This window comes from Ascaphus truei, chromosome 6 (assembly GCF_040206685.1).
Source record: "Ascaphus truei isolate aAscTru1 chromosome 6, aAscTru1.hap1, whole genome shotgun sequence".
NCBI classification, from domain to species: domain Eukaryota; kingdom Metazoa; phylum Chordata; class Amphibia; order Anura; family Ascaphidae; genus Ascaphus; species Ascaphus truei.
In genome coordinates this window covers 20,328,895-20,352,162 of record NC_134488.1, presented here as the reverse complement: position 1 = coordinate 20,352,162, position 23,268 = coordinate 20,328,895, and the positions used below count along the sequence as shown (strand labels likewise).

At 45.4% G+C, this 23,268-nt stretch overlaps 1 protein-coding gene and 1 long non-coding RNA gene across 2 annotated transcripts in view; one reads left to right on the top strand and one right to left on the bottom strand.

The window, feature by feature from the left end:
• Positions 1-23,268, bottom strand: part of LOC142496715 (uncharacterized) — a 48,286-nt gene that overhangs the window by 10,445 nt on the left and 14,573 nt on the right. The window lies entirely within an intron of this gene.
• PGD (phosphogluconate dehydrogenase) lies at positions 1,983-21,587 on the top strand. Its single transcript, XM_075603549.1, has 13 exons — positions 1,983-2,137; positions 7,739-7,814; positions 8,780-8,959; positions 9,350-9,415; positions 9,693-9,811; positions 11,145-11,211; positions 11,856-11,990; positions 12,231-12,420; positions 16,276-16,406; positions 17,615-17,748; positions 17,842-17,941; positions 18,313-18,435; positions 21,331-21,587. Exons 1-13 carry the CDS (start codon positions 2,130-2,132, stop codon positions 21,448-21,450), a joined length of 1,449 nt encoding a protein of 482 aa, XP_075459664.1. The 5' UTR covers positions 1,983-2,129; the 3' UTR covers positions 21,451-21,587.

Sequence of the window (23,268 nt, the reverse complement as noted above, 5' to 3'; positions counted from 1 at the left end):
TCCCCTTCAATAGTTGGCTCTCTTGGCCCCCTATTAGCACAAGGATTTATTCTGTGATGTATCTGGTGAATCGAGTGGTCATTGGTGATAAAAAAGCAGTAGCCCCGATTCAGGTAAAATGACAAATATACATGTCACGTACGTTATCCTCCATGAATCCATATCTCGGCCTCCAATCACTAATCACTCAAGAAACTAATTTGTAGTCATCTGTGTATATTAGCAGTGTTTTTCCAATGGTTTTCTATGAAGCCGTGGGTTCCCCATGCATCCCTAACGGGTTCCCTGCAATTTTCAGGTGATTTGAAAAGTGAACCAATACAGAGGAACTGACAAAGCGCATCTGAAATCTGATGCAATTAGAGTGAGAGGGTTGGGGTTCCTTACAATGCATCTGATCTCATACGCGCTATTAGAGAGGGTTGGGGTTCCTTACAATGCATCTAATCTCAGACGTGCTATTAGAGAGAGTTGGGGTTCCTTACAATGCATCTGATCTCAGACACGCTATTAGAGAGGTTTGGGGTTCCTTACAATGCATCTGATCTCAGACACGCTATTAGAGAGGTTTGGGGTTCCTTACAATGCATCTGATCTCAGACGCGCTATTAGAGAGGGTTGAGGTTCCTTACAATGTATCTGATCTCAGACGCGCTATTAGAGAGGGTTGGGGTTCCTTACAATGCATCTGATCTCAGATGTGCTATTAGAGAGGGTTGGAGTTCTGCAATGTCACAATATAATTATAGGGTCCCTTAAAAAAATGGTTAAAAACTATTAGAGAAATGCTTGAACTGGGGATAGAAGCAGGGTTGCCACCACTCCGGGTTTTGACCACGTATCTCCTGGCTACAGGTTTAGTTTGTTAATATCTGGGTGGCAGCGGCGTCTCCGGCCATCCTCCTGCATCCACCCCTGTGAACATGGCTGCGTCAAACGACACCGCGACGCTACGTGATGTCTCAGCGTTACGGGATGCCCATTGCCATAGTAACGGGACAATATGTGACAGCCCGTCTCGTTGCCATGATAACTTGATGCTGCGTAACGTCACGTCCCATTGTCATGGCAATGTTAGTCATTTGACGTTGTGCAGTCATGTTCATGGGAGTTGCAGTGGGAGATGCAGGAGAACACCGGAAGTCCACGCCGCCATTAAGAGAATATTTTTTACATTTATCTCCGGGTTGGCATTCAGTAGAAGGTGGCAACCCTAGGTAGAAGTGACGCAGACTTCTCTCTCCGGTCACTTTTCCTGACGCATCATATTCTTCCGGATAATGACATCCTTGTATTATGCTTTTCCAAATCTCTGTTAACGTCTAAGATTTTGCTCATAGCAGTAAACATGTGATGGCGCTATACAAATGTGAATGGGCAGCCAGCACCCGCACACTGTGTAACCCGGAGTTTGTCTACACAGAGTTTGCAGAGCTACACATTAAATCAAATACATGGCTGTTTGTAGAGGCCGCAGGTAAGCAGATCTGGGACTTGGTCACGGGGATTCATCGAATGAACCAGGTGTGTCAAACTCAGTCCTCAAGGGCCACCAATAAGCGAGGTCTTCAGGATGTCCCAGCTTCAGCACAGATGGCTATATCAGAGGCTCAGTCAAAGACAGCCCGATTCAGTCACCTGTGCAGAAGCAGGGACTGAGCCACCTGTGCTGAAGCAGGGACTGATTCAGTTACCTGTGCTGAAGCAGGGACTGATTGAGTCACCTGTGCTGAAGCAGGGACTGATTGAGCTACCTGTGCTGAAGCAATAAAAAAGCCATACAGTACGACATCACTGGTGATATTTAAACGCACTGTCATTGCCACCCTCCTTATTGCCACACACCCCGCGCCTGTGTCTTTAAAGGGACGAGCCACTCGGCGTTTGATTGCCAGCGCCTGACTGGTCGGCCCACTGCCTGGCGCGTCCCCCGGCGAGGCCACATAGGGAGTTTGGCAGCGCCGCCCCGCCTCCTCAGCTGCGGCTGGCCAATCAGAGGCGCGCACGGCGTGACGTCATGGGGCTCTAGTACAAGTGTGGCACTAGGTCAGCGGCTTGCAGCGCCTGGATAATAAGTCTTCTCTCGGCTGTCAGTGACCGCACCGGGGAACCCAGCAGCGCGTGGCACCATGGCGCAGTAAGTAGCAGTGTCTGTGCAGCCCGCTGTCACCTCTCACTCATTACCGGGGGCGGCGGGGGCAGGAGGGGCCAGCAGCGCATTGCAGGGCCCCGTACCAGCAAAGGGGTTAAAATGCCATTTAATATTATTATTTGTGTTGAGAGGAGTAAATACAATTGCTATTATTAACATATACCCTGAGGACCTCTCACGGAATACAGGTCCAATAACCCCACTGTTCTTTAGGACTGGACACATCGCTTGGCTTTTAGGGACATACAGGAGCACTGAGAACACAACCCCCGCTTCATCACGGGGATCACCCAGACACCCCCCCACCACCACAACCCCGCTTCATCATGGGGATCACCCAGACACCCCCCACCACCACAACCCCCGCTTCATCACGGGGATCACCCAGACACCCCCCACCACCACAACCCCCGCTTCATCACGGGGATCAGCCAGACACCCCCCACCACCGCAGACCCGCTTCATCATGGGGATCACCCAGACACCCCCCACCACCACAACCCCGCTTCATCACGGGGATCACCCAGACACCCCCCACCACCACAACCCCCGCTTCATCACGGGGATCACCCAGACACCCCCCACCACCACAACCCCGCTTCATCACGGGGATCACCCAGACACCCCCCACCACCACAACCCCCGCTTCATCACGGGGATCACCCAGACACCCCCCACCACCACAACCCCCGCTTCATCACGGGGATCAGCCAGACTCCCCCCACTACCCCAGACCCGCTTCATCATGGGGATCAGCCAGACACCCCCCCACCACCACAACCCCGCTTCATCATGGGGATCACCCAGACACCCCCCACCACCACAACCCCCGCTTCATCACGGGGATCACCCAGACACCCCCCACCACCACAACCCCCGCTTCATCACGGGGATCAGCCAGACACCCCCCACCACCGCAGACCCGCTTCATCATGGGGATCACCCAGACACCCCCCACCACCACAACCCCGCTTCATCACGGGGATCACCCAGACACCCCCCACCACCACAACCCCCGCTTCATCACGGGGATCAGCCAGACACCCCCCACCACCACAACCCCGCTTCATCACGGGGATCAACCAGACACCCCCCACCACCACAACCCCCGCTTCATCACGGGGATCACCCAGACACCCCCCACCACCCCAGACCCGCTTCATCATGGGGATCACCCAGACACCCCCCACCACCACAACCCCGCTTCATCACGGGGATCACCCAGACACCCCCCACACCCCCCACCACCACAACCCCCGCTTCATCACGGGGATCAGCCAGACACCCCCCACCACCACAACCCCCGCTTCATCATGGGGATCAACCACCCCAGACCCGCTTCATCATGGGGATCACCCAGACACCCCCCACACCCCTCACCACCACAACCCCCGCTTCATCATGGGGATCACCCGGTCCAGTCCAACACACACACACACATCTCTCTTGTCTCTATGTGTGTGTCTGGGTGATCCCCATGATGAAGCGGTCCTTGTGTTTTTAGTGCTCCCGCCTCCTCCTGTATGTCCCTAAAAAAACAAGGGATGTGTCCAGTCCTAAAGAACAGACTCTTCTCTCCTCTCTCTCTCTTCTAAAGTAAGACGGGGGTCCTACACTCTCTCGTACAGTGCCCCCCCCCCTTTTTTTTTTATCAGGACAGTGCAGCTCTGCTCCTGTCAATAAGGAATAGTCTCTTTTTAGACTCTGTTCTGCCAGTAGGACTGGCTTTGCCGTGTGTTGCTGTCTTCCCTGGCAGTAAAGGGTGAAGTAATGCACCTTGCTGTACTTCCCTTTAAAAAAAAAAAAACTGTTTTCCTAATTATAATAGTCTCAACCCCAAATATACTGGGATTTGTAGCCACTATCCATCGTAGAAACAAAGGGTACGAGCGCAAATATCATATACTGGTAAAAGTGGAAGCACAAATGTGATACAGTATAGCAAAAACAAATTATACACTTCCTTGAAAAGAGTGCTGCTCCAGAAGTTGGTCTTGATCCAGGTCCAAGGAGATGGTTACGGCAAAGAATCAGGAGCGGAAATCAATCCAAGTGTAATAAATAAAAAATATAGTGCAACACAGTAAATATATGTGCAAAGGTGATTAATTAATGAAACACACACACGGTATGCAGGTTTTGTGGAGCAGTGTGGTTGTTAGGAGTGACCAACTCAAAGTAGAATCCTGACATTTAGGTACTGGCGTTCGTCTGGATCAGTGGATTAGATGTGGTAGACAATTGGGGAAGAATTCCCAAATGCAAGAAAAACACAGAAAAAAATGGTGCAGATTGCTTTTATATGCAATAAAAGTAAGAGATATATTAAACTCGCAAGCATAGAGCAATAACAGGGATTGTGACTGCCCAGGGTCAGAATCTGGAAAGAGAAACAGCACTGCTTCCTCCACTGGTGGTTCTGCTGCGACGGCCGTACACAGCAAAATGATGTTAATACCAGGGCAAGATGGACCAAAGCTCGGCCAGAATCTTCTCCAAGGAATCCTCCAGCCACTGGATAGTCCTCTGGTGTCTGTATGGCTCCACAGACGTTTCACTCTGTTGAGCTTCTTCAGAGATATAGATATAGATATTCATTCACTCACTGTGTTGCACTATACTTGTATTTTTATTTTGAATGTATTACGCTTGGTTTGATGTGTGCTCCTGATTCTTTACCGTAACTATCCATTGTAGGTGTGGTGAGTATTTTTCCAAGTAAGTACCTACTGTTATTATTGTAGGTAGGCTGTTATTGGCAGGAATTTCCTTCTACCAACATTTATTTGTATGTCTGATGCTAATTGTTATAGAAAGCAGTAAGGAGAGTGATAATAGAATCTGCTTTGTAAAGCGCTGTACAGACATACCCCGCTTTAAGTACACTCACTTTAAGTACACTCGCGAGTAAGTACATATCGCCCAATAGGCAAACGGCAGCTCGCGCATGCGCCTGTCATCACGTCCTGAACAGCAATACCAGCTCCCTACCTGTACCGAAGCTGTGCGCAGGCGGGGAGACTATAGAGCCTGTTACAAATACGTTATTTACATCAGTTATGCACGTATATGGCGATTGCCGTACAGTACATGCATCGATAAGTGGGAAAAGGTAGTGCTTCACTTTAAGTACATTTTCGCTTTACATACATGCTCCGTTTCCATTGCGTACGTTAATGCGGGTATGCCTGTATATATTATCTATCATTAGTATGGCCCGAACATTCTTCCACAGTACAATGTAGGAAGGGCGGACAATAACTTTGTATTACAAGAGTTGCATGTATGTTAAACCAGACTTTTTTTTTTTTCCCTTTAATTTTATTTTAAATGCTTATTTGGAACCGGCACTTGCCTGTTGTAGACGATTTGGTTGTCTGTCGGTGCTCAGGTCCCACCCCCCCACCGTTGGGCACAGAATAAAATCTACTAGTAGTAAGTTGGACCGGCGCTCAAAGTCAAATCAATAAGTACATTTTATGCAAAAGTGATTAATTTTAATCTAAATCCAATGATAAAATGGAATAGAGTTCCACGGGCCCTGAAATGCCAGGATTGCTGTGCCATTTGCTGTAGGAATTGTGTAAATTCCCTTTTTTTTTCACATGTTCCTTTTTGTATTGTTGGATTTAGATTAAATTAATCGCTTTTTTTTGCATAAATGTACTTGTTGGGGTGTTTTTTTATTTTTTTATTTTTTTTGGGCGTGCTGGTCCAACACACTACTTATTTATTTATTTATTTTTACACTTTTTTTGTTAGCGAATTGGTGTGTGTATCACTAGCTACAATTTCCTCCTCTCCAGGACCCTTGGTGCCAACTCTTAAATGCCACTGTATGCCCGGACCCCGCTTCTGCAGAGGATACAGACCATGCCTGGCACGGATGCGTCATTGTTGACTGCTGCAGTGGCCCACTCCAGTCATTAAGGGCCACCAACAGGTCAGGTTTTAGGGATATCCCTACTTCAGTACTGGTGACTCTAGACAAAGACTGATACCTGTGCTGAAGCAGGGATCTCCTTAACCTGATCTGTTGGTGGCCCTTAAGGACTGTGTGTTTTGACTGTACTTTTTTTTTTCTCTCACCTGAAAGCCCCAGTTGATCAATGTGGTGACTCATCAGTGTGATGAGGAAGTTTGTTCTATTGTCGGCAGGGACTGTGTGGATTTGCTGTGAGGGTGTGGTGGATGGGAACTCTGTAATGTGCTCCCCATACATGCAGATATGGATTCGTGCCCTGAAATGGGCAGGGTCTGCCTCTGCTGCAAATGTGTGGGGGAAATCATTTTCAGTAGAGCATTATCTAAACAGAGGGTGGCCAACTCCAGTCCTCAAGGGCCACCACCAGGTCAGGCTTTCAGGATATCCCTGCTTCAGCACAGGTGGCTCAGTCAACGACTGAGTCACTGATTGAGCCACTTGTGCTGAAGAAGGGATATCCTGAAGACCTGGTGTTGGCCCTTGAGGACTGGAGTTGGCTACCTCTGAACTAAACCATGATTACGGTTGCATTAGACCTATGAGTACATGGTGCCATATGCCTCGTGGTGGTTTATGGATTAGCAGCGCTTAGCCCCAGATATCCGAGGGCTCTGCCAGGCTCTCCAACACACAGCTGCCTGCATCTGAACCTTCACTACAACAGACTTTTCATAGGAGTGTAAGAGAGGAACCGTTCCAGCAAGCACATGTAAATTGGTGCAAGGCACAAACGTGTGTTTTTACTTCGTGCCTACAAAGCATTCACACAACCCTGACATCACTTCTCTGAAAGGACTGGTTGTCTTGTATCCTCAATACTGAAGAATAGGAATAATGTTGTTGTCTTTACCCAATTGCTTGTTATTTCAAGCAATTTGGTAAAGACAACGACATTATTCCTATTCTTCAGTATTGAGGATGCAAGACAACCAGCCCTTTCAGAGACGTACCCGGCATTTCTCTCTCTCTACATTGAATCCCTCATTGGGTGCCTCCTTGTGCCTGCCCATGCCTCTCTTGAAGCTGCTGCGTCATGCTTGAGCGTTTTCTCTCGTTACCTGATGAATCTGAGCTGAAAACCCAGTGACTCTCCCAACAACGCTATCAAATCTCTCCTAATACTCCCTGTTTATTGTAAAACACATCACTCCTTCAGTCTGCATAGATTTTCCCAACAGCACTGCTATAAATCTGTTTCACACAAACTCTTGCATGTGATATAGTCTCTCCCAGTACACTACATCCCACACCGTTTGTATTAATGGCTGTGAGAACAAATCCCGGCGTTGTAGTGCGCCAATCTGTAACACTGCACCAAGCATATAGCCAACACAACATAATGAAGTCCAGTAATGCTTTTTAATGACCAATTCCTTCTGCATTGTGACTTTCGGGTTGGTGTTCAGCATTCTTATCTTGGCATTCATGTTAGTTACTGTACATTTTTGCCTTTCTTGGATGCCAGATCTTGAAAGGTGTGGTGTGTTTTTTTTTTTTTTTTTCCTCTTTACATTCTGCATCCTGGAATGAACTCTAGGCACAAAAACGTCTTAATTTTATAATGAGAAAATAATTACAACTTTATTCCTGTCTTTTCACAGAGCTGATATTGCCCTCATTGGGCTGGCTGTGATGGGTCAGAACCTGATTTTAAATATGAACGACCATGGCTTTGTGGTGAGTGATGGGGGGGGGGAAAAGGAGAAATGACTGTTGGTTAATTGCTGTATTTTGTAACACACAATTCTTGTGTTACTTCCTTGTTTGTGGGATCCTAGAGATGAACCAAGAAAACGGGATGTCAAATTTCTACTTCAAATGTTTCACAACATTAAATATTTCAATGCAGCAAGCTCGAAACATTAAGCAACAGAGAATCTAAGAGGTACACCTCGTATGTACATTATAATGGTCCTACCCAGAATCCTTTGTCTGACGCGGTTTACACTTAATAGTAATAGTTGAACAAAGAACTTAATTTCTTCAACGAATTCCGCTTTCAGTAAAGAAATACGGGAAAAGTGTGTCCCTCAAGGATTGTGTGTGTGTTGGTGGGTAAAAAAGTGACAAAAACCCTCCGCAGTGAAGCATATAGCAAATGGAAATATTTCTGTATTCTCATTTGCATGTCTTAGGCAGGTCTGCAACCCCGCCTTTCACCATTATCACCCAGCACACAGCACTTCCACTGCAGCAAGGGATTCTGGGAATTTACATGCAAATGAGAACACATTGCCACCTTTTGCTTCATATTAGTATTTTTTATTAAGGTACAGTATTTTGGGATGCAGAAGGAAAGAGGGAGGTTAGGGGGACATTTCTACAATGCCAACAGCCATTGGAGAATATAAAGTTCATAATTTTAACATAGGCTTCAGATCATAATCTTTGCCAACCGCTAAATAGGACACACCTGGGAGGAAAGGAACACACACACACACACACACACACACACACCAGAACACAACCTGAAATAAAATACTATGGGAGGGTATAGGGAAGGATAATGTCCCATTCCATGGCTCCACTTCTGCATGATATCTGATATCCCTGCACCACCTTCCTGTGTCAGCCAGGGATATAGTATGTCTTTTGATGTATGTGTATTGCTCTAAATAATGTTTGCTTTCTCCTTGGCCTAGGTCTGTGCATTTAACAGGACCGTGTCTAAGGTAGACGAGTTCCTGGCTAATGAGGCTAAAGGCACCAAAGTGATCGGAGCTCACTCTCTGCAAGAAATGGTGTCCAAACTGAAGAAGCCGCGCCGTGTCATGATGCTGGTGAAAGCCGGGCAGGCTGTGGATGATTTCATCATTAGCCTGGTACGTGACATTTGGACCTTTTTAGCTCCTGCAGGGTCGGCTACATGTTGCAGAGCTGAGAGCTGGTTGGTTGTATCCTCCGTTCACAGCTACAAATGAGACTTTATCTTAATTTCACCATTTCGAAAATGACTTCTGTAAAGTAATCGCATTCTTTTTGGGTGAGTTTAATGCTGATATTAGTTTGCCAGTTGACTAGATGTTGGTTTTGTGACCGGATTAAAAAGGTCTCCTGACTCGTCGCTGCGGTGGCAGCTCAGCATGAATCTTACAAGGAGGAACCCTTTTTTGTAAATGAGTCTTGTGCACGTTTTGATCTGCGTCTCATGGCTCGTGGGTTCCAGTGTTATATGTGATAGCTGCCCGAATAGATCCTTTTGTTTGTTCCAGACTCCTCTGCTGGAACCTGGTGATATCATCATTGATGGTGGGAATTCAGAGTACAGAGACAGCACGGTAAGTTTCTGCTTAATACTATAAAAGTAATGCAATGCCGACCCTTTTAGACTGAATGAATGGATTAATACTGGCCTCTCTTGTAGAGGTTTTGCTAGCTGTCGTAGAAAAGTATAGATTGGTGTTGGCAGTGATACTCCTAATGGCCTAAAATTGTTGATCAATGTAATAGAATGTACAGAGCTTGTATAACCTCACAGGTCTCCTGTGTACTCCGTAAATATACACCTCCTTGCAATCTTATGTCTTCTATGCTGCTGGCTTGTTGCTTTCTCAGAGACGCTGTAAAGAGCTGAAGGCCAAAGGGATTTTGTTTGTTGGGAGCGGTGTTAGTGGTGGAGAGGACGGGGCGAGGTATGGTCCTTCCCTCATGCCTGGAGGAGACAAAGACGCTTGGTACGTACACACTGTGCAGACATGAATCTGCACCATGACAGCTTGGAGGTGCATTCGGTCTTTCTAGTGGTCCGTGACCCAGATCTGCTATAGATTACAAAGCCTGGAAGAATGGCAGGGTAGGTGGCATACACTGGAGCAGCACATATATTAATGAAGATTACTTGGTTAGACCTTCAATATATTTTTGTTAAAGTGACTATTGGATACAATATACAAATCATTATGAATCCTGATATTAATACATCAATGTTCCATATGAGTTACAAAATCTGATCATGGTTTAGGTCTTGGTGTACATAGCTGTATAATATTTTATTATACCTGCTACATAGACTAAAGCATTTTAGGTTTACATAACCAATAGTGACATGATCCACACTTTTTTTTTTTTTTTTGTATACAAACAGAGGATTTCGTTGCTCTTTTGCAAACGGTGTCACAGATCAAATTGCTCCCAATATTGCTTTTCCGTTCTTACTGTGAACACGAGGATCATGCACCTCGCAGAGGGAGCAGAATGAGAAGCAAGAACTGTTTGATGAATACAATAATGATGGTCATAGTTTCAAATGTCCTTGTTGGAAATCCAATCTTAAAGATGCATAGAATTTTTTTTATTTTTGTGTGTGGTATCCAACATTTAGACTGGATATTTGTAGCCGGCAAGTCAAACTGAATCTGCAGACAGAATTACCTCAATTTTCCAAAGGCCTGGTTCAGTTCCAACAGAGAGTAAACACTATATAGTACCAATCCTCTAGAACAGGGGAGCGCAAACTTTTTGTGCTGCGCCCCCCTGTCACTCTGCCCCCGGCTCTCGCGCCCCCCTGCCTACCTTCATTCGCGTCAGATGACGTCACACGCCCACGCAGCGTCAAGTCACATGGTGCCGCGGCGTCTATTGACGCCGCGTTGCCATGGCGACGCAACACAGACGGCTGAATCCCGGTAAGTAAACAGTTGCAGGGGCCTCACGCGATCCCCCGGCATTTAATTTAAATGCCTGGGGGAAGAGCGCGGGGCCTCTGCAACTGCCCGCGCCCCCCCAGCACAATCTCCCGCCCCCCCTGGGGGTCGCGCCCCCCACTTTGCGCACCGCTGCTCTAGAATTTAGTAAGCTCTCAGGAGCAGGGTTCTCATTACCTGCTGTATCTCTTTGCACTTGTTTACCCTTATTTGGTATGTCACCCTGTTTGTAATGTATCACCCTGTACCCCTATTGTACCACACTGCAGAATATTTTGTCACTTTCCAAATAGACGATAATTCTGTCGTTATACAATTTATTGCCATAATTGATCTTTAATGTAACCAAATGTTTTCTCCCTAGGCCCCATATCAAGAACATTTTCCAGAGCATTGCTGCTAAAGTAGAGGCAGAGCCATGCTGTGATTGGGTAAGTGCTGCGCATGCTCTGCCATGGCTGTGGCTACAGGTAGTATATGTGTAATACTGCACGGACTGTGCTAGATTAAGGTCACATGCATTTCTTGATAAACTCTCCGATCTAGAATCCTCATATTTCTGGTGTTCTGAGTTCTCTTGAATTGACCCTATAATGCTGTCACATATTCCTGCTCTGGTTCAAATAAATACTAGGGCCCAGATTCACTAAAAGGTATTGGGCACACCATAACACCCATTCATTTGAATAGAATTGACATTGTGCTAAATCTTAGACCCCTTCGGTGAATCTGGGCTTATGTGACCATGTCCCTGCTCAGTGTGAACTTGTGCTATTTAGATGCTATTGGTAAGTTCCCTTAACCCCTTGCACTCAAGCTTGCTGTAATTCGTTTTCACGCTAGTAAATGGCACATACTAGACATTGGATATACCTTGGAGACCTCCTAATTGTTGGTTTATAAAGATGTATATGGGGCCTACTTTTTGTTACAGGCTTCCTGATAGGACCAGGGCTCGGTGTACCCAGATAATGACCCGCCTAATGTTGCACAGATCTCCTCTTGTATTTAGTTTTGCATATTCGGGGTAGTGTCTCACAGGCTGTTTTTGTGACTCCATTACGTTCCTGGACAGGTGGGAGAAGAAGGCGCAGGGCACTTTGTGAAAATGGTGCACAACGGCATTGAGTATGGAGACATGCAGCTGATTTGCGAGGCCTACCATCTGATGAAGGATGTTCTGGGCATGGAGCAGGATGACATGGCAAAGGTAATACTTGCTGTAATACCAGGTTGACATTTCTCACTAGTCGGCAAAGCCTAAACAACTGTAAAATAGGTAATGCAACTACTCATCGAGGCATATCAATGAGTGCACCATATAATCGGTCCGACATTATAATTTGATGTGATACTCCTATGATGTATACCAAAAAGTCCAATTTTATTACAATGTGTAGGGTGCTAGTTTTAAACGCCCTCAGAATTCTTCATGCAATTTCTACTTAAGGCTTTTCAAGATTGGAACAAGACTGAGTTGGACTCCTTCCTGATTGAGATCTCTGCTGACATTCTGAAGTTCCGGGACATTGATGGCAAGCACTTGCTCCCTAAGATCCAGGACACGGCTGGGCAGAAGGGAACCGGAAAATGGACAGCAATCTCCGCCCTGGAGTTTGGTATCCCGGTCACACTCATTGGTGAGTGCACACGGATACAAAACCAGATTTTCTGTTTGACTATTTGTACGTTCCTTGCAGGTGACACGAGGGTTGACACTGCTTTGTCCTGCAGCCACGCAGCGAATTTTTCATCGCTTTTATTATTGGGCTGTTGTACTACATAGGTTTAATCCATTTTCTTCTGTACACATCTAAGGAAAAGGGTGCGTGTTTGACCAAGCGACTCCCAACCTCGTTGCATAAGGGCATATTGTTCGCCAAGGTGGAGACGTACAGGCGACTGCAACAATAAACTAAGATCAACTGTACCCTGAGAGCTTGTTGGTACACGCTGCTAATATTGGCAAAGCGAGTAAGCTGGCATCGCCCACAAAAGACCTAAAGGGAGTGGCAGAGGCAGAGCTTTATTTGGGATCCTTTTGCATTTTCACAGAAGCAGTGTTTGCTTTGCTGTAATGGATAAGTGACCCGAGAACCATATTTGAGCGCACACATACTGACTCGAAACACTTGATCCTTTACGTCGGGGGTTCTCGACTCCAGTCCTCAAGCTTTCTCCCCCCCCCTCCCCTGCCAACAGGTCAGGTTTTTAGGATATACCTGCTTCAGAGGAGGTGTGTGTGCTAATTGTAGTTTGTGCCAGTCGTGTGTGCTAATTGTAGTTTGTGCCAGTCGTGTGTGCTAATTGTAGTTTGTGCTATCTTTTTTAGGGACATCCAAATACCAGTACACAAAAGGCACATAGGTAGATATTTAAGGGTGCTAGTGTCCAAAGGTGGGCCACGTCCTTTGGCTATCTTTTAGAGCAGGGGTGGCCAACTCCAGTATTCAAGGGCCACTAACGTGTCCGGTTCTAAGGATATCCCTGCGACCGCACAGGTGGCTGTCATTAACTGAGCCACGTATGCTGCAGCGGGGATATCCTTCAAACCTGACCAGTTGGTAGCCACTCCTGTTTTAGGGGATCAGCATTAGGCTTCATAGATTAACTTGGATAAGTACTTATTACCATTGGGTCTTCCAGTCTATTATCTCTCTAGTCCCCCTGTTTTGGGGTATATCAGCTTTATTTATATTTTTTTCCCTTCCTCCTGAATTTATTTCTTTTTTCTTTTTTTCTTTTTTTTATATATAATGCATCTAACCAGCAGATCTCTGGTGCTGAATTAGAACTGCGTTTTCTTTCCAAACACAAACCTGTATGCTGGGAGAATGGAATCCCTGCCCCAAAGAGCTTGCAGTCCAAGGGGTGCAAATGTTTTTAGTTTGAGAGACTGTTGGTGAGTGACAATCATTGTCACAAGTTAGTAACTAAACTTCTAGGAGGTTATAGGCATATGTGGTACATGCAGCATTGTGTTTTAATTAACCATGTTTTTCAACAGGGGTTACTAGGAAGGCTTGGGTTCCCTGCAATTTTCGGGTCATTTAAAAATTGTACCAAATACAGAAGAATTTATAATGCATTTGATCTCAGACGCGCTATTAGAGCGGGTTGGGGTTCCTTACATCAGATCTCAGACGCGCTATTAGAGAGGGTTGGGGTTCCTTACAATGCATCTGATCTCAATTTATACAATGTTTTACCAGGAAGTAATACATTGAGAGTTGCCTCTTGTTTTCAAGTATGTCCTGGGCACAGTTATGGCAAATACATGGTTACAATAAGTGAAAAGGGTTATACATTATATACAAGACATTGCATGCACAGTTCGAGATAATATATATTTATACGCTTTATATAACAGTTACAGACCAGATAAAAATGTGAGACCGCTTTAGTTTTGAAAGCATTTAGACTGCTGGTGACTGCGAAAGTTTCCGGTAGGTTGTTCCAGTTGTGGGGTGCACGGTAGGAGGGACGAGCGACCGGATACTTTGCTGAGCACTTTTATTAAAGTTTGAGGCTGTGGAGTATTTGTTTTTTGTTTTTTTTTATTTTTTTGCCTTCCTCCTTCACTCCTGCCCAAACGATCTCCTTTCACGCACTCCGTATAAGCCATGCACCGTTTATTTAAAATCTGAAAAGAACCCTTTCTGTTCAGAAATAATTTGCACCAAGGAGGAAGTGGGGTGTTTTTTATTTTTATTTTTTTGTGTGCAATAGATCTGCCTTATGGACACAGTACAGTAGGTGTCAGTACATTTGCATTGTTCTTTTGACAGGCCTGACATTGTGTGGGCAGGAGCAGGCTCTTGCAATAATCTGAAGACTTCCTGTTTAATGCCCTTTACCTTGCTGCAATACATAGGCACCAGTGGTGTAATGCTTTGAAGGAAGCTCAAACTTCACAATAAGGATTGGGGCAAGCATGAAACCAGCTCTGTAGGTCTGTTCTGTAAGAGTCATCCTGTGTATTAGACTTTAAAAATGTGTTGTGCTTCCTACTTACACTTCTGATGCAGGCTGTGATGACTTTGTCGTAGCGATCCTGATACCTGTGGAAATTATTCATTTATCTCAAATAGGTTTTTGAAACAGACAAAAGGAAAGTTGTTGTTTTTTTTTTTTTAGAAATGTTCCGTACCTTATTTTAGTTTGACAAATTGTTCTTGCGCCCAAATGCCACACGCGTACACCGGAACGGCTTGTATACAACCGCCTGACTTGCTGTCTCTCCTCCAACGCCCTGCTTCACTGTTTGCAATCCTGGCTTGTCCCCTACATGAGGCACCTTGTTTTACCTCTCCTTTCCGAGGAAGTCCATCTGGCATACCCTTCACACCCTCGCAGCCTCTCTACCCCCTCTCCCCAACACTATTGGGACCAGCTGTGCAGCTGCACCAAACTTCACATTATCGAACATCCCCCTGCCATCCACTCCCCCAAACATTAATGGTCAGCTGTGTGCGGCCGGGCCATCCTCCATCCTGAGACATACTCTTTCAGCATTGCCACCTTCCCTCTAGGTCGGGGTTTTTTCCTTCCTCCTTTTTACCTTTTTTTTTTTTTTTTTTTTAATAATTTTTTTTGGTTCAGTTTAGGAACCCTATAATTATTATATTGTGACATTCTGAGCAACCCCAACCCTCTCTAATAGTTCGTCTCAGATCAGATGCATTGTAAGGAACCCCAACCCTCTCTAATAGTGGGTCTGTGATCAGATGCATTGTAAGGAACCCCAACCCCCTCTAATAGCACGTCTGAGATCAGATGCATTGTAAGGAACCCCAACCCTCTCTAATAGCGCGTCTGAGATCAGATGCATTGTAAATTCTTCTGTATTTCTTACAAATTTGAAAACGCCTGAAAATTACAGGGAGCCCTGTTGAAAACCACTGCTCTTGATTGCAAGCTCACAAGCCGAGCCATTTGTATCTGTTTGCACTTGCTTGTCCTTACTTGGCATGTTCTGTTTTTATTTAATTTAAATGGCTTTATACCCCCATTGTACCACGCTGCAGAATATGTTGGCCTTTTACAAATAAGCAAAATCATCCCTCCCCAATCAACCCCCTTGGGCCATGGGAACAGAAGAGGAAGACCTTGTCTTCTATCATGTCTGAGTCACAGTTTCCCCAGAAACGAACGGGGACTTCATATAGCTGGCAGTGTACCTGAACTTCTGGTGTTCACTGGTAGTCAATTGGCACTAAAGCTTTTAAACACACTCTTTGGGATTTATATTACTCCCGTGTAATTATTGGGCTGCAAATATATTCATTCCTATTTGAGAAATGGCTGATATTTCTGAATTCTGCCCAAACCGCTTGGCTACAAGAAGGTATATCTGGAAACCAGTGTCCTTAAAGAAATGTTACTGTATAGATGGCACATACAAGGTTTTAATGAATATCGGTGAACTTCCAAGGTCAGTGTAACCTTGGTTATGCGCTTTGTACTGATCCGTGTTGTGTCTCCCACTTGTGCAGGGGAGGCGGTGTTTGCACGTTGTCTGTCATCCCTGAAGAGTGAGCGGACTGTGGCAAGCAAGCAATTAAAAGGACCAAAACCGATCAAATTCAGTGGTGACAAAAAAGCATTCCTGGAGGACATCCGCAAAGTGTGTGGTAGCTTCCCTTCCCCGTGGGATCCGTTGGCAGTAACGTGATCTAATGCTAGTTTATCCGGTTGAATGTAGGGGGTTTTACTTATTTTATTCTGATCTTGACGGACCACTCATCGCTTTTTATTCTTTAATTTTTGGGGGATGGAAATGATGATGCTTCATTGGTCAAACCGTTCATTCTGGAAGATATCTGAAGAGATGCATTTCACATTATCTTGTGAAAATAGAAGCATAAAAAATGAGTATATTTTCACTTTAATGATGGGAAGATGCAATATTTATAATTACATTTTTCTTTTTTTTTCTTTTTAAATTTATTTTTTTGGGGTGGTTTCATTTTTAGAGTATTTTATTCTCCAACTCTCACCCTATATAAATTGAACATTGTGTATTCTAGAGTGGTATTTTTTTTTTTTTTTTTTTAATCTGTTCAATCTTTAAGCACTTATTATCTTTGGGAGGAAATGAAAGCAGGCTCCTTTCTTATTACAGGTTTGAAGAAGGGGTCTCTGGTACCGAACTGGTTTCAGTTCTGCGGACCCCCTTGATTCCAGAGATGTGCTAGTAACTATGCAGCCAGGGAAATAGTGTGCCTAACATGGTATATAAATGTCCCGGGCCAATAGGAGGCCATGGCATAATCCGGTGTGCCTTCCTATTGGCCAGTGTGACCAGGGGCTTTAAACTGCACAGATACCGGCACTCCCTAATGTAGGCAAGAATCCCTGGAAGCAAGCGGGTCCCCTGAGCCCAAATTAACAGTTCCGGACACCCCCTGCTTCAATGCTGTAATAAGAAAGAAAAAAAATGCAGAAATGAAACCCGTGTTGCGGCTTTAAAGTGGGCCTTTATCAGGTTGCTTCTGTGTAATTTCACGCTGCCTGTTCTCACGGTAATTACCTGCTGTACCATCCCAGCACACTCTGCCTTCTCCCAATATGACCCTTTGTGTATCAGCAGCTGTAATCGGCAGGGGGATTTTAATTATGGTTTTTGGACCTTCTGGTCTAACTTTAAGACTAATGTGCAGTCCTCTCTCTATACTGCTTCACGGTGTATATATATTTTAGGGGATAGTACTATAAGTATATGGTGCCTTTTTATAAATGCTACGGGGCATTATTTTATTGACTTGATAATAGTGTATTTAAACTTTTTATCCTAACGATAAATATATATATATATTTTTTTTTTTCTTGTAGGCTCTTTATGCATCCAAAATCATCTCCTACGCACAAGGATTTATCCTGTTCCGACAGGCAGCTCAGGAATACGGCTGGAACCTGAACTATGGAGGAATCGCCATGATGTGGCGAGGAGGCTGCATTATCCGCAGGTACAGTAACCTGCTGGCCAGAACTTGAAGGGTACAACGCCCTCCACAACATTCTGGTTCACACCGAGGTTTTATTTTTATTTTCTTCTTTAGTGTGTTCTTGGGAAAAATCAAAGAAGCCTTTGACCAGAAACCCGACCTGCAGAACCTGCTGCTGGACAGCTTCTTCAAAAAAGAGATGGAGAACTGTCAGGTAAGCAGAGGAACCGTGCGGACGCCTCACGTTGTGTCCGATCGTCCTGGTTAACCAAGGCCTTGGGATGATTGGAGAAGTTGGTGAATTTCCTTTAAACAAGACCAGGACTATTGTATGAATCTTCCTCGTAGTTCTAAAAGTTACCTCCAAGATGCATTGAAATATAAATCCCTTTTTTTGCAGTAGATGGTTAATAATTTGTTTCAAACTGATATTTATTATGCCGTTCAACTTTTCAGGCTTGAGCAAGTCCCTTCTTTTAGATGTGTTTTTGCTTTGTTGCTATATCTTTGCACTGGAGCAGGACATGGCTGATATCGGTAAGATCAGGATCATACTCTTGTTCTCCCTTTTGTTTTTATTTTTAGGAGTCGTGGCGTCGAGTGATCAGCACTGGGGTTCAGCACGGTATTCCTATGCCTTGCTTCACCACAGCACTCTCTTTCTATGACGGTTACAGGCATGAGATGCTACCAGCCAACCTAATCCAGGTGAGACTGGCTGTGGGAAACACACATGTAGGACCTTGATATGTGCAAGCAAGACCAATACGAATGTGTTATCACTGCTGCTTTGCAATGAGGACATATAAAACAAGAGCGCAAAAGGGAAAAAACAAGAAGTTCCAGCACAATAACATGTATAAAAAGGAACAAAATAACAATTAAATATAAAATAGGGTCATGTAGGTGCAGTCATTCACACATCCAAAAGGACACATCCACAGAGGGTCGGATCCTGAAGTCAGGACCCCGTAATCTCCCAGTCCAAGATGGAATCCGGAATACAGTCCAGCCAGCAAGTTGTTAAAGGTGGTCGGTGCAGGTTGGAGTTGGCGTCCTCGTAGAGGTAGGGGGATGTCCTCTTCCAGGCGTCCGTCATGTAGCTGCGTGATGACCTCGCCTCAACGCATTTCACGTCAAATTACGCTTCATTAGGGGATTGGCTTAATAGATCCCAAGGCTGGTCTTAAATACCAAAGAGGTGGTAACTTTCCGCCAATCAGGATCTCAACCGGGTAATATAAAAAGCCGTCCAATCAGTGTGTTGGTTAATAAACCAAAACACAAGCAGCTTAATATGACAAAAGAACAGTGCAACCACACACAAAAAACACAGATGTAACCTAACACTTAAGCACTAAACATGGAAAATGATAATGATCTAGCATACAATAAACACACAGAACACTAACAGACTAAAACTAAAGACAAAAGTTGGTAATAACAATAGAAGAATACTGTTCCTTTGGACACTTCATATCATTATTCTATCAATGAATTACCTTACACCTTCACTGCCTGAAAAGAAAAAGTATTACTACAAGTAAACAAAGAAACGTCTATATATACGTTTACTTGTAGTAATACTTTTTCTTTTCAGGAAGTGAAGGTGTAAGGTAATTCATTGATAGAATAATGATATGAAGTGTCCAAAGGAACAGTATTCTTCTTCTATTGTTATTATCATTTTCCATGTTTAGTGCTTAAGTGTTAGGTTACATCTGTGTTTTTCCTATGTGTGGTTGCTTCATATGCACTGTTCTTTTGTCATATTAATCTGCTTGTGTTTTGGTTTATTAACCAACACACCGATTGGACGGCTTTTTATATTACCCGGTTGAGATCATGGTTGGCAGAAAGTTACCACCTCTTTTGGTATTTTTGGCTAAGGCTCCGCTGCTTCAGACCACGCGCCCGCACTGCAGACAGGCGGCGCGTGGAGAGGCACTTGACCGCTATATGCGGTCTTTAAGGAGCCGGTTTTCGGCGCAGGAGACAGGATTCCAGCCGGAGCTGTCAGGCTTTTGCACAGACCCCTCCTCCCAATCTGCTGCCTCTCCTCCCCGGGAAGAAGACGAGCTCTGCAGCCGAAGCTGGCCGCAACCTCCCCAGCACGCGCAGCCTGAAACGGGCAACGGAGCTCTACACAGCTTCCATCCTCCCCCTCGCCCCCTCATTGGCTCCCTGCCGCACCACGTGATGCGTCGCCGCTTGGGATCACGATCCTCGTGTATCCCCTGCTGGCTGAGGCGTCACAGTGCGCAGCGAGCCTTGCAGCGAGGAGGGACTGGGGCCGGCTCGGGAGGAACTCGTGTCTGGTAAGAGACGCACACGTGGCCGCGCGCGCAGGTGGAAGCAGCGGGACCCAGGCCTAAGACCAGCCTTGGGATCTATTAAGCCAATCACCTAATGAAGCGTCATTTGACGTGAAACGCGTTGAGGCGAGGTCATCCCGCAGCTACATGACAGACGCCTGGAAGAGGACATCCCCTACCTCCACGAGGACGCCAACTCCAACCTGCACCGACCACCTTTAACAACTTGCTGGCTGGACTGTATCTTGGACTGTGAGATTGCGGGGTCCTGACTTCAGGATCCGACCCTCTGTGGATGACTGGACCTACATGACCCTATTTTATATTTAAGTGTTATTTCGTTCCTTTTTATAAATGTTATTGTGCTGGAACTTTTTGTTTGTGTTTTTTTGTCCGTCCTGGTTTTATCCCTCCGATCATGGGAGATTTTGATTAGCAGAAGAACAACTATCCCCATTTTTGGAATCCACAGAGATCGCTGGGACAGCGTGCTCTTTATTCTTCTGCTTTGCAATGAGTTTGGGGGGAATTCCTGAGCCAGTAATGGGCTTAAAGTGGTATTGCTTCTTGCCAGCAATGTATCTAAGCTATCCATCCATCCATTCTCCTGTGATCGATTGGCCATGATCCCGCTTCCCGGGGCACACAATATGGACACCTATTTCAAGAGCAAGAAGTGTGACTTTCTAAATAGTTGCTATTGCAACCTAAGGAAGCGTAATACTAAACCCCCATTAAAAAGGCATAAAGAATGAATGAAATAAATGCAGCAAGTACAGTATTATCTAATAATACTACACAACTGATTCAGTGGAACCGGAAGCTTAAAATAAAGATTTCAGGAAATGCCCCACATCATTCTAAGGCTGCGGCCAGGCAGGGAGCTGGTGCTCGTGCGCAGTGACCTGCTCGGCTGGGCGAGTCGTGGCCGGCTAGGCGCACGCTCGCCTGGGGGCGCGGCCACATCACAAAGCTGGTTCGCCCTCATTGGACGAACCACTCACGTGACGTGCTTGCGAGCGGCAAATTCAAATTTGCTTGCATTGAGCAGGCGCTTGCTCACGCTGGCCACACACATTGCCGCAATGTTCTTCATTGCCGCCAGCGTGAGCCCGCCCGCTCGGCACCACCCTGGACGCGGCCTTAAACATTGGGTATCACTTATTTGCATAATTTTTAAGATCTGTTCTTCTTGGCACATGACAGGAGCACCAAACACTGCTGCTTACATTAAGCACGGCTAGTAGCTTATTTACACTTTAAAACCTATCTTTTCTTTTCTTTGCAGGCTCAGAGAGATTACTTTGGGGCCCACACTTACGAGCTTCTGTCTAAACCAGGGCAGTTCGTTCACACTAACTGGACTGGTCACGGTGGTAACGTGTCGTCGTCGTCTTACAACGCCTGAGACTTGATGCATTGCTCTGGTGTATACGTCTTGCCTCTGCTAGATCTACTCCCGCTGCTGTTGCCCCAGTGTGTTGCTAATACCTGCACTTTTCTAATCATGATGGTGAAATAGAATAAAATTCTTTTTATATGGCTGATGGTGTAAAGAACATTTTGTCATGCTTTGTTTTACTTCATGAGGCTTCTAAACAAATCCATAATGTTGTATTGTATGTCTTTATTTACATAGCGCCATAAATGTACATAGCGCTTCACAGTAGTAATACATATCATATAAATAACAAATAATATAAGTAACAGGTCATGGGAATAAGTGCTTCAGACATATAAGTAACATTAAGGAAGAGGAGTCCCTGCTCCGAGGAGCTTACAGTCTAATTGGTGGGTAGGGAGAACGTACAGAGACAGCAGGAGGGAATTCTAGAAAGTGCATCTGCAGGGGGCCAAGCTTTATGGATCATGTGTTCAGTATTATCCAGTGCTATTCATATGCTTCTTTAAGCAAGTGTGTCTTAAGGTGGGTCGTAAAGGTGGATAGAGAGGGTGCTAGTTGGGTATTGAGGGGAAGGGCATTCCAGAGGTGCGGGTCAGTCAGTGAGAGGCGGGAGAGGGCTTTAGATACAAAGGGGGTAGAAAGAAGACATCCTTGAAAAGAACGCAAGAGTCGGGATGGTGCATAGCGAGAAATTAGGGCTGAGATGTAAGGAGGGGCAGAAGAATGTAAAGCTTTAAAAGTGAGGAGGAGAATGGAGTGTGAGATGCAGGATTTGATCGGAAGCCAGGAGAGGGATTTCAGGAGGGGAGATGCGGAGACAGATTTAGGAAAGAGTAGAGTGATTCTGGCAGCAGCGTTTGGGATATATTGTAGAGGAGACAGGTGAGAGGCAGGAAGGCCGGACAGCAGGAGGTTGCAGTAATCTAGACGTGAGAGAATGAGGGCCTGAATCAGTTTTAGCAATCGAGTAACAGAGGAAAGGGCGTATCTTTGTGATATTGCGGAGGAAAAAGCGACAAGTTTTAGAAACGTTTTGAATATGAGAGGAGAAAGAGAGAGGAATCAAGTGTAACCCCTAGGCAGCGTGCTTGGGCTACTAGGTGAATGATCGTATTTCCAATAGTAATGTGGAAGGAGGTAGTAGGGCCAGGTTTGAGATGAAGTATAAGGAGCTCTATTTTTGCCATGTTAAGTTTCAGTCGGCGGATGGCCAACCAGGATGATATTCCAGAGAGGCATTCAGAAACTTTGGTCTGTATAGCAGGTGTAAGGTCAGGGGTTGAAAGGTAAATTTGTGTGTCGTCAGCATAGAGGTGATATTTAAACCCAAAAGATGTGATTAGGTCACCTAGAGAGAGTGTGTAAAGAGAAAAGAGAAGGGGTCCCAGGACAGAGCCTTGGGGTACCCTCACAGAGATCAATAGAGGAGGAGGTGTTGGCAAAAGAGACACTGAAAGTACGATGGGAGAGTTAAGAGGAGATCCAGGATAGAGCTTTATTCCGAATACCAAGAGTATGGAGAATGTGAAGAAGAGGGTGGTCCACGGTGTCGAATGCTGCAGAGAGGTCGAGTAATATGAGCAGAGTGTAATGGCCTCTGTCTTTGGCAGCATGGAGGTCGTCAGTTATTTTAGTGAGGGCTGTTTTAGTAGAGTGAGCAGTGCGGAAGCCAGATTGTAGAGGGTCTAGGCGAGAATAGGTGTTGAGAAAATGGAGCAATCGAGAGAATACAAGACGTTCAAAGAGTTTGGACGCAAAAGGCAGGAGGGAGACAGGTCGATAGTTAGGACAGGTAGGGTAAGGACATGTCACTGAACCCAT

What these genes read in the sequence shown, in the direction of transcription:
- PGD (XM_075603549.1), top strand. An exon ending in ATGATTTCATCATTAGCCTG is followed by an intron (nt 8,960 to 9,349) that starts GTACGTGACATT and finishes TGTTTGTTCCAG; the next exon opens with ACTCCTCTGCTGGAACCTGG. An exon ending in CAGAGCCATGCTGTGATTGG is followed by an intron (nt 11,212 to 11,855) that starts GTAAGTGCTGCG and finishes GTTCCTGGACAG; the next exon opens with GTGGGAGAAGAAGGCGCAGG.